The sequence below is a fragment of the Nannospalax galili genome, unplaced genomic scaffold (genome assembly GCF_000622305.1).
Source record: "Nannospalax galili isolate Female #2095 unplaced genomic scaffold, S.galili_v1.0 scaffold1402, whole genome shotgun sequence".
Lineage (NCBI taxonomy): Eukaryota > Metazoa > Chordata > Mammalia > Rodentia > Spalacidae > Nannospalax > Nannospalax galili.
Window position 1 is genome coordinate 663,669 of NW_008348453.1, and position 18,937 is coordinate 682,605.

At 43.1% G+C, this 18,937-nt stretch overlaps 1 protein-coding gene across 5 annotated transcripts in view; it reads left to right on the forward strand.

Annotated features, from left to right (window-relative positions):
• The window catches only part of St3gal3 (ST3 beta-galactoside alpha-2,3-sialyltransferase 3), a 220,428-nt gene that overhangs the window by 52,569 nt on the left and 148,922 nt on the right, over window positions 1-18,937 (forward strand). For 2 of the 5 annotated variants that reach the window (XM_008845386.2, XM_008845388.3), the window contains exon 2: window positions 15,173-15,220. The exons of the other annotated variants lie outside the window; for them this stretch is intronic. In XM_008845386.2, the coding sequence (XP_008843608.1) occupies window positions 15,173-15,220 (48 nt within the window). The remainder of the gene's footprint in view (window positions 1-15,172; window positions 15,221-18,937) is intronic. 5 annotated transcript variants of the gene reach the window in all.

Below are 18,937 nucleotides of genomic sequence, written 5' to 3' on the forward strand. Positions count from 1 at the left end.
TTGCTTTGGTGTTTTGTTTGTTTTCAGGTTTTCTTTAGGGAGGGTCTCATGTAGCCCAGCTGGCCTCAATCTCCCTTTATAGCTAAAGATAACCTTGAACTCCTCATTCTCCTGCCTCTGCCTCTAAGTCCTGGGGCTCCTGGTGTACCACCACACCTTGGCAGTGCTTGTTTTTATTAGTTACACTTGCGCATGTTTTGAAAAGAAAATTCTACAGCCTGGCTTGCCAAGAGCATGGATAGGAGATCAAGGTCAACCTGGGGGTATATAGTAAGACTCTGCCAGGTGTGGTGGCACATGCCTTTAATCCCAGTACTGTGAGTTCAAGGCTAGCCTGATCTCCATGGTGAATCCAGGACAGCTGGGGCTACAGGGAGACCCTGTCTCAAAAAGACAAAAAAAAAAAAAAACAAAGGTAGAAAAGAAGGAAGAGAGGGAGGGAAGAAAAGACAAGACAGTTGTACCAAGCTTGCTACCAGCAGCTAAAAAACGTGTCCACATCAACACGACTTGATTTCCTGTCTGTAAGAGGCATCCATTGTTAATTCTTTTAGATAATTTTCTTTAGTATTTTTAGAAATTTTATTTTATGCAAATGAGTATCGCCTATATATGTATATACGCCACATGCGTGCAGTGCCTGTGGAGACCAGAAGAGGGTGTCAGATCCCCTGGAACCAGAGCTGTGGATAGTTGCTAGCCACCATGTGGGTGATGGGAACTGAACCTGGGTCCTCTGCAAGAGCAGGTAATGCACTTAAGCACTGAGCCATCTCTAGCTCTGGGTGTTGTTTTGTGTTTTTTTTTACTTTAAAATCTTTAAGTAACAGGTTTATATTGCTAATTTTTGACTTTTCTGTTTGGAGTTTGATGTATTGGCCACAATGGAAGATGAAGATTCAGAATGCTTTGATACCACTCCTCCACCACACACATGCAGGTCACCTTCCCCTTCTAAGTTCAGACTGAGACTTAGCCTGTGTAGTGTGATCATGAAAATGCTACTGAGACACTGGGGTTACTGGTTTTCACTACATTTTTTTTTTTCCCCTGAAGTCAGTCTTGCTTTTTGCTTTGCTTAGTTTTTTTTTTTTTTTTTAAATGTATTTATCACTAATTCAACCCTAAACTCTTTTGAATTGTGCATACCTCCACTCCATATGTTCCAACACATTAAGTAGTCAATCCCTTTCCTCTCTGGAGGAACCTTCTGATTTGCCCTACTGCATGTGGTCTGCTCACTGTGCCCGCTGCACAGCTCTGGTCTTGACCACCTACACTATCCTCCCCTGATGGTGTCTCTTATTTTCTGATGCCATGTGTTTTTCATTCATTTCTTCCTTTGATAGAGCACATCTTGTACTAGTTTCCCAGAAAGGCTACACGAGAAGAAAATTTTGAGGCTTATCTTTGTAAAACTGTCTTTAATCTCGCTGGGTGTGGTGGCGCACGCCTTTAATCCCAGCACTCAGGAGGCAGAGGCAGGTGGATCTCTGTGAGTTCAAGGCCAGCCTGGTCTAGGTAGTGAGTTCCAGGACAGCTGGGGCTACAGGGAGACCCTGTCTCAAAAAGACCAAAAGAAAAAAGAAAAATGTCTTTAATCTCACCCTCAATTAATACTTTGGGTATAGAATTATGTTACAAATTACTTTTCCTTCAGTATTTTGAAGGAATAAGTAGGCTTTCAATATTTGTTGAGAAGTTTTATTTTCTGATTTTTCTATATTTTGTATAAAAGGCATTTATTGTTGTTCTTTCTGAAAATTTTTGTGTTTTGAAGTTTGTTTATGGAATACCTTGCTGGTAAGCTGTTTTTATATTGTATTAGACACTCTAAAGACTCTGTGTGTGTGTGTGTGTGTGTGTGTGTGTGTGTGTGTGTGTGTATGGTATGTACATGGGGAGGCCAGAGGTCAACATTAAGTATCTTCTCTTGTTTTTTTTTTTGAGACAGGGCTTCCCTGTAGCCCCAGGTGACCTGGAATTTAATATGTAGAATAGCCTGGCCTCACAGAGATCTGCTTGCTTGTGCAACAGGCATTTTACTGACTGACCCATCTCCCTAGTCCCAAAAGACTCTTTAAAGCTAACAAACAGACAAAACCCAAGACCTTTAAGTTCTGGGGAAACTTTATTTTATTTTTTCTTTTGAGACAGGGTCTCTCTGTGCCGCTAGCATTGGCTACATAGGAACTTGCTATGTTGTCCAGGCTGGTACGGAACTTATAGAGATCTGCCTGCCTCTGCCTCCCAAGTGCTGAGAGTAAAGGCATGTGCCACCATACCTAACCTTAAGTTTTTTAAAAAAAAATACTTTCTTTCCCATTTCCTCTCTCTGGCTTTTTGCTCTGCATTCTGAGAGATTTGTTTTTCAACTTGTTTTCCAACCTTTTTAATTTCTGGTATTGTATTTTTTTAATTGCCAAGGGGTTTTATTATTTTTGTTGTTCATTAAATGCCCTTTTTGAATGATATCCTCTACCTGTTTCATGATGAGTTTAATATTTTGTTTTCTAAGTTATTTCCCTATGTATTTGTGGTTGTTCCATTTATTTTCCATTTGTTTTAATTTTCTGTCTTATGAGACCCTTCAGTGCCCTGTGACCTGCTTGTTCATATCTAAGAACTGGTGTTGGTTTTAATATCTTCACTTTCACTTCAGTGGCACCAAATGCTTTCCAGTGGGTGAGAATTTGGGGAGCTCTGGGGTGTGTTGTTTCCCATTATAGTTAAGTACTGTCTTGAGTTTGCAAAGCTCCACTTTTTATTTGCTTTCCAGCCCCAACTTTTGGTGTTGGCTTCTCTCTCTCCTCTTCTTTGACTTGTGTACTTCTTTTTTTATGTTGTGTGTATGAGTGTTATGCATGCATGTATGTGTGTAAGTGCACCCGTGTCATGCAGTACATGGTGAGGTCAGAAGAAGGCGTCAGATTTTCTTGGAACTGGAGTTATGGATGGTTGTTAGCCACCATGTGAGTGCTGGAAATCGAACCCGGGTCCTATGTAAGACTATGTAAGTGCTTTTAACCACTGAGTCATCTCTCCAGCCCACTTTTGTTCTTTTTAAAAATCTTTTTTTTTTTTTGCCCCCTTGGTCATTTTGGAGGGCTTTAAGAGGGAGAAAAGATGTGTATATAATTAAATGAGGGTCAGCAAATTATCATTCCTGTGCCAAATCCAAGTCTATAGCCTGCTTTTGTATGGCCTTACTTAAAAATGGCTTTTGCATTTTAAGGGGTTTTTTAAGCAAAACAAAACAAGTATGCAAATAAACAAAAACCCCAGGATATGTTACAGAGAAGTTATGTGGCTAACAAAGGTTAAAATATTTGTTTTTTTTCTATTTATTATTTTTATTTTATGTATATGAGTGTATTGCCTGCATGTATGTGAGTGCACCTGTGTCGTGCAATGCTGTGGAAGTCAGAAGAGGGCTTTGGATTCCCATGGAACTGGAGTTAAGGATGGTTCGTAGCCACCATGTAGGTGTTGGGAATCGTGCTGGGTCGTCTGTAAGAGCAGTGAGTGCTCTTAACTACTGAGCCATCTCTCCAGCCCTGGATTGGTCCACTTGTAGGGTCAGAGCCCTCAGGATCCAATCATCTCTAGACACCATTACCGCCACCCAAAATGAGCTTCATCCGTCTTCCAGGTGATTCTTAATCCCATCAAGCTAACAGTCCAGACTGACCGTCACACTCTTTATTTCACATCCATGGCACTGGAGGTTGTATGGCTTCCACCCTATGTACTTGAACCTGCTCTTGAGTTGACCAGGTGGTTAACTTCCAGGTACAGATGTCAAGTTTCATTTTTTCTTCCTATTAATATCACAAGATGGGTAAACTATAAAGTAAAGAGGTTTATTTTGACTCATGGTTCTGGTCCAGGGCCCATGTCAGGTGAGACAGCCTTCTTGTGGTAGAGTCCTGAAGTCATGCAGGGTATCACTTGGTGAGAGTTGTATGCCTGAGTGATGTTTCAGTTTTGGTCTTCTTAAAAAGCCACCAGCCATTCTGAGGACTCCACCCTGATGACCTTGTCTAAGTGATCACCGTCTGATGGCACTACCACTGTAGTCACATTGTTTCTGCCCTCTCAAGTACCTCCCAATGGGAAATGAAACTCCAACCTGTTTCTCAGGGAACAAAGACATTCAAACCACAGCCCTGGAGGACACATCACAAACCTTTCATTGACCTTTCTTTTGCTACCTTTAGCATTATCTCTTCCCCCTCTCTATTTCTGGAAGATTTCTACCCCCTGTATTCTGGGATTCCTGAGTCCTCACCACCCCATATCCTTCCTTTCTCCCTTTGACAGCTCATCCCCAATCACAAGCCCCCTGAGCACAGCCTAAGCCTAGGCCCTCCTCATTCCTCATGTGGTGTACTAGAAGGCTCTTCTAATACTCCTGGCCGGACCCTGAATGTTTATCTTTCACACCACCATTAGAGTGGTTTTCCAGAAACAACAATCTGTTGACATCATCAGCTTACTGAAAAAAAATCTATAGTGCCTCTCTGTGCCTCTCTACTTCTATTTGACAAAATCCAGACTCCTGACATGGCATTTAGGCCACACCTGACTGTTCTGTTTTTACCCTGCCTCTCCTTTCTCCTTCCCTTCCCTGCGTATCTTTGCCCTTTTCATCACAGCAAAACCACCACAGTAATAATGATGATGTCGGTGATGTTAAAAACAACGGTGGTGGCGACAGCGCACACTGAGACTCCCCTGGAGCCAGCTGCTTATATGCCTCATGAAGGCGATTCTAATAAAGTTCATAAAGCATGACCTTTAAAAAATCTTCTGTTTTAAAAACTAAATTTTGTTTTCTGTGCATGTATATGTGTGTGTGTATATGTATATATGTATATGTGTATATGCCACAGCCTGTGTGTGGAGGTCAGAGGACAACTTGAAGAAGTCTGTTCTCTCCTTCTACCATGTTGGGCCTAGGGATCAAACTCAGGTCATCAGTTTTGGTAGCAAGCCGCTTTACCCACTGAACATCTCACTAGGCCTTAGAAACTTTTTAGAGCATTTTTTTTTTCCATATGAGATTGTTATAAAAACTCATTTGCCTACAAAATCTGATCTACAAGGATGTAAATGTATATATAGTCTGTTTAGTGTGAAAATTCATGGCAGAAATAAGAATATTTCATTACAGCATGCCTCACAGGGTGGGATGTTAAGTAATGTTTGATGTGTACAGCATACAGCTTTTTCGAAATCTGAACATTTTTAAATTCTAAGGATAGGAGAGGTTATGCTTGGCTTAGAAGAATGAGGACTTTGAATTTGATCTCCAGGACCCATGTAAAAAAAGGTAGGGGGGAAGGGGCAGAAACAGGCAGATCCTTGGGGCTCACTGGCCAGCCAGCCTAGCCTACGTGGCAAGTTCCAGTCCAGTGAGACCCCATTTCAAAAATAAAAGGTAGATGGCAGCTAAGGAATAGTATTGAAGGTTGTCCTCTAGCTTTCACATGCATGTACACACACACACACACACACACACACACACACATACACCTAAAACTGTTGAGTTTCAGGGTATCAGAGAAGAAACTTAGAACTGGCCTTACCCTGTTTACATATAGGAAAATAGGATCCAAAGTCACACTGTGGGGAAGAAGAAGGCAGAGCCTAGATAACATCGTGGTATTCTGACTCAAGCTGCTGCCTGTGGTCCTTGTCTTGCCATAAGCCAGCTGTAGGTCCCTGGCCTTGACCTTTTCTGAGTTACTGGGTCTGTGCCCCCTCTGTTGCCTCAGTGCCCTCCTGACTTTCCTCCCATCCTTTTGTGCCCAGGCTGAGTCCTTCTAGCAGCTGTCACAGTTTCCTTTACCCCCTGCCTTGAACGTATGGCCAGCCTGCCTAAGTCTGCCCTGCTGCCTCTCAGATCATGCTCTTGGGTCAATCGTCATCTGAGACTCAGTGTAACGACTACTCACACTCACCTCACACTTTCGCTGGGCCTTAACTGGCACCGGGCAGCACCAAGCTTTGCCTTTCCTTCACCTGCTTCCTTCCTCTTCCCCAAGGGCAGCTACACTGAACTGTCCCTTGCCCCAAAGCTCCACCTCACCCCTGGCATTCCCTCTCTGCTGTAGCACGTGTGTACTTCCAGCTGCTTCTTTGCACACAGGTGTGTGAGCCATGCCACTTCCCCTCCCAGCCTCCCAGAGCAGCAGCTGGTAGACTTCCTGCTCTCCCTGTGTGTGCTGATGCCCCGGAGTGTCTTGCCCCAATCCTAAACCAAGTACCTTTTGTCTCCTGGTATGACAGAGCAGTTTTTTTCCTCCACTTCATGATGACTCACTTTTTAAAAATAGCCTTTGATATGCAAAGCCTTTTTTTAAAGTTTAAACATTGTATTAGCTGATTTCCTTTTAGTCACATGCATTTTTACCTCCTGAGGAAACCCTAATATATTAATTAGGTATGATCTTACCTTCCTGAAACCATAAACCCCGCACTTTCCACGCCTCAGCACCTTTCTTTACTTGTTCCCACCCTAACATTGTAGCCGGATGAGCTCATACTGACTCGAGCCTCTCTCCTCCAGTCTTCCCATTTGTTCCCAGTGAAAACTACCCCCTGCACCTGAACTCCTATAGAACTTCTCAAGGTTTGTAATGCCGTTATTTCCTTGAGATTTCCCCAGACAGTTAGGACACTCTTTGATTTCAGGGACCATGTCTGATCTTTTTGTAGTTTTTTTTTCTTATTTGTATGTATGTGTGTGATATGTATGCATTTGTGTATGCATGTTTGTATATGTGTGTGTTCATTCATGTATGTATGCATGCATGTCGAGGCTCTAAGTTGATGTCAAGTGTCTTCCTGGATTGATTTCTACTTTACTTATTGAGGCAGGGTCTTTCACTGAACCCAGAGCTTGCCAATTTCAGCTAGTTTAGCTAGACAGCTTGCCCCAAGGACCCCCAGTCTCTGCCTCCTGGGTGCCCAACTTTTATGGGTTCTGGGGATTCAAACTTCGGTCTTCACACTTGGGCTGCAAGGACTTTATCCACTGAGCCATCTCCCCACCTTTTGTATAGTCTCACAAGCTTAGTTAAAGGCTCAGGAACATGTGCTTGGTAAGTTGAGTTGACAAACTCTAAGGAGAAACTTCTTGAAATAAGTTTACTACTTCAACAGCTTCCACTTAAGCACTTAAGCTGAGTCCTTGAAACTGCACCATTGTGCAGAAATTGCTCCCACTGAAGTTGCTAGCGCCCTCCCTTCTCTTCCAGCCAGGGCTCCTGCATACATCTGTGCACCATATTTGGATCCCTCCCTTTTTTTTTTTTTTTTTTTTTTTTTTTTTAAAAAGGGATCCTATCCTGGCACTCACTATGTAGATCAGAGCCTGGCTTTGAACTCACAGAGATCCGCCTGCCTCTGCCTCCCAAGTGCTGGGATCAAAGGTGTGCGCCACCGCGCGCCCGGCTGGATCCCTTTCTTAAGTTGTCAGTTCTCATCTCTTCTGACTTGCTCTGATCAGATTTTTCCCTCCCTGTGTTTCTTCAGTAATTTCATTAATTCAAGTTTTTATTTGTTTCTTTGGGCTTGAGATTGAGAGGGAAGAAACTGAGGGACAGGACTTGAGGGCATGATCCAGCAATGGAGAAGCTAGAAGGAAAACAGGTGGTCATGTGACCATCAAAGCATCAGTTCCTGCTGGGGCTATAGTTTAGTTGGTAAAGAGCTGGCTTAGCATGCACAAAGCCCTGGGTTTGATTGCCAGCACTATATAAAGGTATGATGGAGCACACCTGTAATCTCAGCACTGGGACGGTGAAGGCAGGAGGACTAGAAATTCAAGGTCATACTCTACTATGTAGTGAGTTCAGTGCCAGCCTAGGATACATGGGGGAAAAAAAAGTCTCAGTTCTCCCAATAGACCAGAAATTCCTGAAACTGAAGGCTCCTTTTAAAGCTAGATTGGCAAATACTGCATAGACCCTTAGTCCAAGTGATCCTCTACTTTTGTTTTGTTTTGTTTTTTGTCTTTTTTTGAAGCAGGGTCTCCCTGTAGCCCCAGCTGTCCTGGAACTCACTATGTAGACCAGGCTGGCCTTGAACTCAGAGAGATTCGCCTGCCTCTGCCTCCCAAGTGCTGGGACTACAGGCGTGCGCCATCATGCCCAGTGTGGTTCTCTACTTTTGAGATTCAGATGGTGGGTATGTTGTGCCTGGTGACAAGTCTGCTCTTCTACCTGTCATCAGGAGGGCAGAGAATTGGAACATGGTGTGAAAGCGTGAGGCCTGGAAGGAGGAAGTGAGCCCACTGCAACCACAGAATGCTCCAAGGCAGCAAGAAACAAGAAAGGGAGAATCTCAGGAGTAGGTAGGCCAGGCCTCATGGGAACTGAGGAAAGTCACACTCCAAGGCCTCAGGAGAGGATGGTCCAAGCCATAGCTGGTTGACACAGAGACTGGACTTGGGAGGATATTCTGAATCGAAGGCTGCTCCTTAAGTGCCTTGATGTTCTCCACAGCAGAGCTGTGACTCTTTACTGTGAAGTTCTTCCATGAATTTGGGCTCCAGGACTCACCTGACCCATGGTCCCTCAGGCCCTTCTTTGCCATGTTCCCTACTAGCTCCCCAACGCCATGTCCTTCCTCAGTGCCAGTCTCCAGACCCTGTCTACCTCACTGATGAATGATCAGTGTGTGGCTGGCCTTCCCATGACCAGGCGACCTCAGTGATCCAGCTGCAGGTCTTCAGGCTTCGAGGAGTCAGTATCAGTTAACAAGGCCAGACTGTACATGTGGTCCTCTGCCTTTCTTATGTCTTACTGGAGTTCAGTTAGTCCTGAAGCTTCCTTTTAAGCATTTCTACCTCCTCCTTCTCCCCGTCCCCCTCCTCTTTTCCCTCTCTATACCCCCCCTTTCTCTGAAGTGTTGCATTCTCCTCTGTGCCAATTTCTCTGCTACAGTCTCTCTCTCCTAATCTTCTTTCTGCTGTTGACAAGATAATCAATTCAGGTCCTGTATAACATCCAACATTTATATTTAAAAATACAAATCAGAGCTGGGTGTGGTGACACACGCCTTTATTCCCAGCACTTGGGACTTAGAGGCAAGCAGATCTCTATGAGGTTGAGGCCAGCCTGGTCTACATGAGTTCTAGGCCAGCTGGGGCTACAAGGAGACCCTGTCTCAAAAAACATAAAATGAAATAAAAAAAAGACCTCTGCCTAAAAATACAAATCTGATCCTATTATCACCCCCTAACTCCAGCTTTTTGATTGGTTTTTATTTTGTCTTTTATTGGTGTTGAATTTGAACTCAGGTCCTCATGCTAAGCAAGAACTGTATCACCAACACCCCTTCCTCACTGCCTGGCCCTGCCCCTCCCAGTCTGGCCAACTTTCCTGGTTTTAAGCAAGACTTCTTTGCTGGTGTTGAACTAGGACCCAGACACAGCTCTGTAGCCTGCTGTATATGGGGCTTGTTCTCCTCCCTCCGCACATTGTCCACCTTCCTGCTCTCTGTGCCCCAGCAGCCCAGCCTCCTCCCCACACTTAAGCATAGGAAGGTCGCTGCATGTGCTTTCCCTCTGTGTGGAGCTCCGTTTTAGTTTTAGCTCTTTTCTTAGGTGGCTCCTGTCTTTAGGAGCCCATATGCCCGAACACTTAGGGAATAATGTCTATTCTTCCACTCTTGGGTGTTCTTCACATCAACTATCACTGTTAAGATTACTTAGCTCATTTTATTTTGGTTTTTCATCCCCCTAACTGAAACAGGAATTTCTTAGGACTCTTGTCCTTACTGTCATATCCTGTATCTAGTGTGCAGTAGTTGATAAATAAATATCTGCCACATTAAGGAACAATGTAATCTTCTGAGCTGTCCTTGTCACAGGGATATGCTAGTTTTATATGTTTGCATTGTACCTGTTTGCTTAGAAACGATCTGTTTTCTCTCCAGTCTTATATTCTTGAACCTTGCACGAGGTGGATAGTGGCAGAGATGTGTGGAGTGTATAGGGGGACAGCAGGCACCCAGAGTGCAGCTCCTTCACACAGGCCTGGGACTTTAGAAGCTGCACCGAAGGCTCAGAAGACCAAGCTGCATTCTCCTCACTCCCTTTGTGTTCTCTCTATTCTGCTTCAGAAACCAGACACAGGAAACATCTGACCATAATAAAAAAAAAACTTCCAGTAAATTCCAGTTTTCCTCATTGTGCAGTGAGCTCTGTTGTACTTTGGTCTGGGATTCTGTTTAGTCACTTGTGTAACATGCCACATGGCCGCCTCTGGCCTAGGAACCAGGAACAGCCGGAGCCTGGAACGCTCAAGTAAAAATGACATATTTGTTAGCTGCAGAGTGAGAAGTCTGGATTCCTGCTCTGTTTCTTGCAAAGCAAACTTCTCAGTTTGTTGAATACTAAGTTTTCCCGTTAGCTGTCAGAGTGGTTTATAACTAAAATAATCTTACATCCTTTAGAATAAACACAAATAATGAATAGCCAAACCTTTTCTAGTCTGTGCCTTTAATACTAAAAACAGAATTCATTTGAACTTACACAAAGCATGAATATGTCACTCACTTCCTCTCGAAATGTGTGCCCTCTCACTGTGTCATCTGAACTCTAAAGTTCGGTGCTCTTAGGAACATTGCACTAAAGAATGTCTACAGAGACTTTTCTGTTAGACTCCCACTGTCTGTGCTTCCCTCCTGAAGACCCTTATCACACTTCCTCTTAAGTGCCTGCTGACTTGCCTGTGTCCTTGGCTGCAAGACAAAGACTGTCTCTTACTGAGCTTCATATCTTCGTATGTGGCACAGGGCCTCATACAGCATAGGCACTTAATAATATTTGGGGGGAAGAGGGCTGAGGGTGGGTAGCTCAGTGGTAGAACACTGTCTAGCATATGCAAGGCCCTGGGTTCCATCCCTACTGTCACACACACAAAAAAAAAAATTGTAGAAGAGAGAAAAAAAGCTAGTTCTTTGAGGGATGGATACAGTTGGTCTGAAATAGAAGGGTGGTCTCAGGAACTGAAAAGCTGAGCAATCTTTTAGCACAAGGTGAATAATGGAAGAGATCAGGGGTCTTTCATCCTTTGGCATTAATACCAGTGAGCTTAAGTGGGAACAGAAAGTTATTTTTCTCCTCTTCTTCTTCTTCTTCTTCATCATCATCATCCTCTTCTTCTCTTGCCCCCACCCCCAACCCTCCCAACATTTTGCCAAGGCTGGGCTTAAATTCTGTGCTCAAGCAGTTTTCACCCATCTCAGCCTCTCAAGTAGCTGGGACTCCAGCTCTTCCTCCCCCATGATACACATAACACATGTTCACTATTGAAACTGTGTTATCTCTAATTCTGCCACCAGAGGCAGTCACTGTTAACATTTAGTGTTTTTCAGTCTTAGGTAAGTTTTAGATGTTTAGTTACATTTAGCTTTCTTAACATTTGGATTGAAAAGTTAAAAAAAAAAGATTAAATCGGAACTGCTTGTACAAAGAAAGTAAATTACAATTGGAAAAATACGTCAACTGCAGTGAAAACTTGAGGTACTTTAAAATTTTCTATTTTTTGCATATGTATGTTTGTATGTGGTGTGCTTGTGTGTGTGTGTATGTGTGTGTGTATGTGTGTGTGTGTGTGTGTGTGTGTGTACCAGAGTTTGGCATCAGGCATCAGGTGCTTCCTTGATTGTTCTCCACTTCATTTGAGAAGGCAGGGTCTTGTACTGAACCCTGAGCTTGCTGATTCAGCTAGTCTAGTTACTCATATTGGCCTGGAAATCTCATCTCCGCCTTCCCAAGCTCTGGTGTTGCAGGCAGGACCCCATGCCTACCCTGCTTTCTATGTCGGTTCTGGGATCAGAACTTTAGTTCTTACACTTACATGGCAAGTGCTTTATTAATACTGAGTCATCTACCTAGCCCTTGATGTATTTTAAAGAAATCTATTTATTTCTATTACATTATATGTATGAGTGATTTGTCTGCATTTATGTAAGTGCACCCATGTTTGCAGTGCCTGTGGAGGCCAGAAGAGGGCATGAGAACCCCTGGAACTGGAGTGAAGGACAGTTGTTAGCCATGTGGGTCTTGGGAACCAAACTGGGTTCTCTGCAAGAGCAGCCAGTGTTCTTAACTGCTAAGACCCTTGAGGTCAACTCCTTAGAGATCTTCTATCTTTTCCAGGTAGATGAGAGGTCTCTCCTTTCTCACCCCCACCGTGTGTGTGAGCACTTTGATCTTCCCAGGAGTGAATTCTGCCAGCCTCACAGAACAAGGATGGCTCAGGACTGATCTGAGCTAAAGGGCAGTCAATACCCAGATGGATTTCCCTCAGCTTATGAAATGTCACTCAGATAACATCACCTCTGAAAGAAAGCAACACCATTGTAGTTTATTCTTTATTTTAGCCCCTTTCTGTATGTGCGTAGTTTAGCTAGACATCAGACTAAAAATAAAATGATGGTCCTTGCAGCTCCGTGAGAGAAGAAGATATACCAAGGAGAATTATAATTCATTCTGATAAATGCAGCACTGGAAGTGCACTGCTGACCTAAAGATGAAAATTGATCAGAGAGGGAAAGTGTCGAGAAGAGGAGATGATGAGTCTTAGTGGAAAAGTGGGAGGTCTTTATGCCTCAGGCAGAGAGATCAGCATGTCAGTGTCTGAAGACATGAAGACACATACCTCTTAGAGGGAAATACTAGTTTGGTGTATCTGGAACATGGGATATTTTAGAGGAACAAATGAGCCAAAATTGTGACGAACTTAAATATTAGAGCTTGAACTTTGTTTTCCAGGCCACAGGGAGTCACAGAAGGTTTTGGGGTTGGTTTGTGTGGTGCCCAGGACCTTGTGCATACTAAGCCAGTGCTATTCCACTTAGCTATATCCCCAACCCCCATAGAAGGGGTTTAATCGAGAGTAGTTGGACAATCTAGTATACTTTTTTGGACAACTCAGTATAAAGGATGGACAGAAATAAGCTAACTTGGAAGCAAGAAAGCAAATGATTTAAACAGGGAGTAACTTACAGAGGCCTTGGACTGAAGGTGGGAGCTAGAATGGACTGTGGGAGCATGAAGGAATCTTTTGAGATAGTACAAATGTAAATTTTCTGAGAATCAGTGTTTATACTTAAAATGGGTGCATTTTGAAGTCTGTACATTATACCTTAATATATTTCTTTTAATAAGAAGGGAATGGGACTGGAGTGATGGCTTAGCAGTTAGAAGTGCACACTGCTCTTGCAGAGGACCTCAGTTCAGTCCCCAGCACCCGAGTTTGGCAGGTCACAATTGCCTGTAAATCAAGCTCCGGGAGATCTGATTCCCTCTTCTAGGCTCCATGGGCACCTGCACTCACACACACACATTCCCATACATAGACTTAATTTTTTTTAATGTAAAAACAAAAGGAGAGGTACACTCTTCACTAAGAGGAAACAGATGTGAAAAATGTTGACAAAGGAGCAAAACTTATAAGGTAAGATGGTCAGCTGGTCATCGACGGACCTAATGGTGCTTCTACATTTTTAGAAAGATAAATCAGCTATGTCTTTTTATTGGTGGGTTTCAAAGCATGTGAATCTAGCCTTAATTTTAGAGACTAAGATACTGCAGAGTGTGTGTCCCTATATAGGACTCCTATATTAAACCTCACCTACCCACTATTTAGGAACCATTATGGAAGAGGGGACAGAAAGATTGTAAGAGCTGGGGTCGGTGCATGAACATAAGAAAACAGGCTTTCAGGTCATTGGAAACTTGTTCATATGAACTTGCAACAATGGTGACAGCATGCATAAGACCCATGCCAACTGAGACAAAAACCCAGCATAGAAAGAGGGAAATGGGCAGCAGGCCCCAACCCTAGCCAAAGAACTATTGGCAATTGATTACTGCTGGTTGAGAGAGAGTAGATCTTCAAGGGAGAGACTCTATATAGGCTGACTAGACTCCAGTGGATGAACTTGCACCGAGGGACATCTGGGTACAAATGCTTGACTAGATAGGACTTTACATATGTGACAGAATGCATGAAATCCAGTGGGGAGGGGTATGCAGTTGAAGGAAGGGATCTAAGTTTGATTAAGATCTATTAATGAAATGCACAAAACTCAATAAAATATTTTTTAAAAAAGAAACAGAAGAAACAGACTTCAATACCTCACAGTATCTTCTCCGTTAAGATAGAGTCACAAAATTCCCTCTGATGACTCTATAGCAGTTGCTTGTATTTTGGTCTTTGAGTTGCTGTGAAGCGCCAGGTTCCCTCTTCCTTCAGGTCTCTCTCGGTGGGGCCTTCTCTCTGCCTGGGCTGCCCACTGCATTCTCATTAGGCCTAGGGTCAGCTTCTTCAGTGAAGTGCCTTCACTCTAGTTCCTAACATAAATAGTAATCTCTTCTGATTTTTATCTGTTTCTAGTTAATGAATTTGCTCTTTGATAACTTTTCTCTCCTAGACTAAAGGCAAGGAGTTCATGTGGGTAGAAACTCTGTTTTTGTTCTTGTTCCTTATTGCTGTATCTTGATGTCACAATATAGTATCTCTACATAGTAGATGCCCAATAAACATTTCCTGAATATATGAATGAATGGAAGAGTGAATGCATTGTGGGCACCGAGTCTTGGAGCTGTTCTTTTTCTCCATTTGCTTTGGCTGCTTGGGAGCTCATGCCTTCCTTGATTCTGCCTGGTGATGTTCGCAGAGGTCTTCCTGGCATGCATTTTGTGCACTAACATTTCCCGCTATATAATACTTTTCTTTTCTTTGACTTCTTCACTTTCTTATTCCACATATGCTATGATTTTTTATTTATTTATTTTTTTGGTCTTTTTGAGACAGGGTCTCCCTGTAGCCCCAGCTATCCTGGAACTTACTATATAGACCAGGCTGGCCTTGAACTCACAGAGATCCGCCTGCCTCTGCCTCTGCTGGGATTAAAGGCGTGCGCCATCATGCCCGGCATGCTATTAATTATTATAGGCCTCTTTCAAATTTTTTTCTTGGGGTCGGGTAGAAATAGTAAACAATTAAATCTGTGAGTAGAAGAAAGGGAGAGGCCAAAGGGGAAATGTTAGTGCTTTTAATCTGGAGGTGCAGGGTTGGGTGGAGCCGGCAGGAGCTTGTTGTGTTACTGAAGAAGAAAGAAATGAACTTGTCCTCTTGTGTTGCAGATTCAGTGGTTCTTTCCTTTGACTCCGCTGGACAAACACTAGGCTCAGGTACCAATTCTTCCCCCTCTATCATTTTTTTCAGCCTGAAATACTGGCCATATTTATAGTGGAGCCTCATGAGGTGGGGATACTGGGGGAGGGTGAGAGACTCTCAGAATTGTGGGAGAGTCTCCAGGAGCCTTTCTAGGGCCTCATCATGGAAGGAGCAGAAGGACGCAGAGCACAAAGCACTTTCCCAGTTGTTCTCAAAGTGTGCGCTGATGAATTGCAGCCGGGTTCTTGTGAAAGGATGTCTGCTTTCTGAGCATATGTCCTATCTCAGTGTGGGTCAGAGGGCACTGAAAGGTCACAAGTTGTGGGCATGATAAACATCAGGGCTCTCCTGCAGAATGCCAGGCTGTTAGAGCTCCCCAGCTTCTCACGGGCACGCCTTCTGTTGTGCATTTATTTATATACAACCCATGTGTTCAGGTACAGACTTCCAGGAGAGGAGTCCTACTCCTTTTGTGCCAGGGACAAGCAGCTACATTCCCTTCCTTTTCTGTGCTCATAGTGTAGGACACACAGATTGGCATAATGCCCTTTGACTCAAGCTCACTGAGGACGGGAGGTGGTTGTCCCACCCGAGGCAATCTATTGCCGCATTCCTCAGTGCTTGTTTGCAAAGAGCAGGAAGAGTGGGTGCTTGGATGCCTCAGCTTGCTGCCCTTAGGGGAGCTCAAAACAACATTGCCCTCGGGAAAGGGTAAAGATGATCCACTTCAGAGCAAGGATGCCCAATCCCCCTGAATACCAGGGAGACTTGGCTTCCTCAAACATGATTGATTCATATTCATGAGGTTCGGGAAATTGTGGGAGGGTAGACAACAGGAAAGATGTTCCCAGAATCCAATCCTAGCCACTATTGGGAACGCTTGCTTGGCCAGCACTGTGCTGGGAGCTTCATGTACCTCTTCACTCAGTTACCTGTCCCTCACATTAGCTTTGATTTCCTTAATTGTACTGAGACACCTGAAGTGACCAGGTCAGGGCCCATCCAGCCCCTCCAACTCTACAGCCCACACGCTCCCCTTTCCATGCTACTGTCTCATGCCTTGTATGCTTGGGGTGCCTTCGCCACAGGCTGAGGCAGGAAAAGCCACTCAGCACAGTGGATGGACAGGAAGAGTTCTTTTTGTTTTTAATTATTTATTTAATAACCACATACTTGAAAGAAGCATTTCATTACAACAACATTGACATATTCAGTAACAGTTTTCTGAGCTAAGATGCATCTCTTTCAAAATTGGCTGTAAATTTTTAGGTTTACAGTTGAATTATTACAGTTACACAATATTGTACTGAGTATAAACCCTATAAGACATAAAATTAAATGAGGTTTTAACCTTTAGAAAAGATCTCCATTTCATTACTAAAATACACAGTTTCATACAGAAAAATTCATTTTTAAAGCGATTGACATTAAGATGTTTGTACATGTGTTTCTAATCTCTGTATATCTGATTATTACTAGTCACAGTCAGTTACTTTCTGAGCACCTTGACATCTGAGCATGGATATAAAGTCGTCAAGTAGATGTCAATGGTAATGTTTTTCGCATCTACTCATTATTAAGGAGCAAATTTTTATACTTTGAAGAATTATTATTTTTAATTTTTAATAACTACATGATTAGAAGAAGCATTTCATTATAGCTTTAACATATTCAGTAACACACTCCAGAGCAAGAATACATCTCTTTCACAAGTGGCTGTAAATTTCGAGGTTCACAGTTGAATTAATACAGTTATAAATATTGAACTCAGTATAAGCCCTGTAAGACATAAAATTGAATGAGTTTTTAACCTTTAAAAAAGATCTCCATTTCATTTTAGAATATACTCTTCCTTGCAGAAAGACTCATTGTTTTTGCTACTAATACTGAGATGTTGGTGCATTCATCTCTAATCTATATGTATCTGATTATTACTAATCATAATCGGTTGCACTTGGATCCTTGGTGCCTATGTATGTCTATAAAGTCATCAGGTAGATTTCAGTGGTAATGTTTATCACCTCTGCTACTTAGCATGACGTAAATTTCCATGCTTCCTCCTTAGATATAATACATTTTTAAAAATTTGTTCTTTTTTTTGTGTGTGTGTGTATATCACACAGAACATCCCAAACCATCTTACTCAACTATACACCCACTTCCCAGACGGCACCCTCCCATAGCCTCCTTCCCCCCATTAGAGCCCTTATACTCTGATATCCCTGCTACTGTCTGCTGTGTTGTCGGCACCCCCAGCCATTCCCCACTGCTTGCCCTTCTGGTGAATCTAGTCAGCCTATCTAGAGGCCTTTGTTATAGGAGGGTCAGCTGTTCCTCATCTAGCAGCAATCAGTTGTCAGTATTCCTTTAGATAAGATTGGGGTCTGCTGTTCATTTTCCCAGTTCTATACCGGGTTACTATCTGGGAGTCCCTCGGGCCACCCTGGACAACAACTCAAAAGAAGGTATCTTCTATCTGGCATTGTTGCTTGTTATGTAGCCTTTAGCTATGCACATGGACTCTTAAGAAATTATATTGGCCCCTTTAATATTTGGTTATACTTTCCCTTTGAGTGTTTAAGGCCATACAGTTGGCCCAGATAAACCAATTTATTTTTACTCTTAAGGTTGTTTGAGGACCTGTTCCTCAGGGGTCATATGGGCTTGGGAGGGGCCCCAGACTTTCTTTTACCAGTTCCACCTATGTGTAGATAAGTCAAAGGTCCTACTTGACCATGGTTGGCTTCACTTGGAAGCATGAAGGAAATGTTTCCTCTGTGTTGACCCTCCTCTTTGTAGACTGGACACTGGTTCAAGTCCATCTGGTGGGGTCTCCTTGGCCTCCTTGATCAAGAGGCCAGGTGACCCACGACAATTACAGGACATTTTGAGAGATGCTTATGGTCCCCTGGAACTAGTCGACCTAGGATGGCAAGGAGCAAAAACTGTCCTTTATGTCCCTCATAGACTTTATAGCTGAATAGGAACATTGGTTGGTTTTTTTCCCTTGGCAGCTTGCATAGTATCTTCTAATACTATGAGCTGGTCTTCAGGGAGAAGGTTTCCAGGTTAGTTCCAGCTCCATTGGTCCAAGTCATGTCCAAAATATGGCCTGTCTTCAGCAATAGCATCTTGCCTTCAAGTTCTGGAAAGCAATTAAGGGCTGTGGCAATGGCCTGTGTTAATCTGGGTGTCTCTTGGACTACCCTGACCAACAACACGAAGTTTTCCCATACCTGGCACTGTGATTCTTTTAAATAGCCATCAGTTACCTACACATATACACACACTCAGTAGACTTTTTAAATACCAAATTTCTACCCCTGTAAAACACTCCTTCCCCATTTTCTCCATTTCTCCCTTGATAACTCCTGTTTCCTACTATCTTCCTTTCTTGGGCTCCTCTTTCCCCATTACTCCCATGGTTCCTTTCCATTTTCCTGGCTCCTGTGGTTACATCAGGATATACACTCACATCTAAGGATTTGGAGTTAGGATCCACAAATCAGAGAGAACATGCATCACTTTCCTGAGTCTGTTACTTCACTTCAGTATAACAGTTTCTAGTTCCATCCATTTACCTGCAAATTTCATGATTTCCTCTTTCTTTATGCTGAGTAAACTCCATCAGTATAAATGAACCCTATTTTCATTATCCACTTGTCAACTGAGGGACACTTAGGTTGTTTCCATCTCTTAGCTATTGTGAAAAGTGCAGCAACAAACATGGA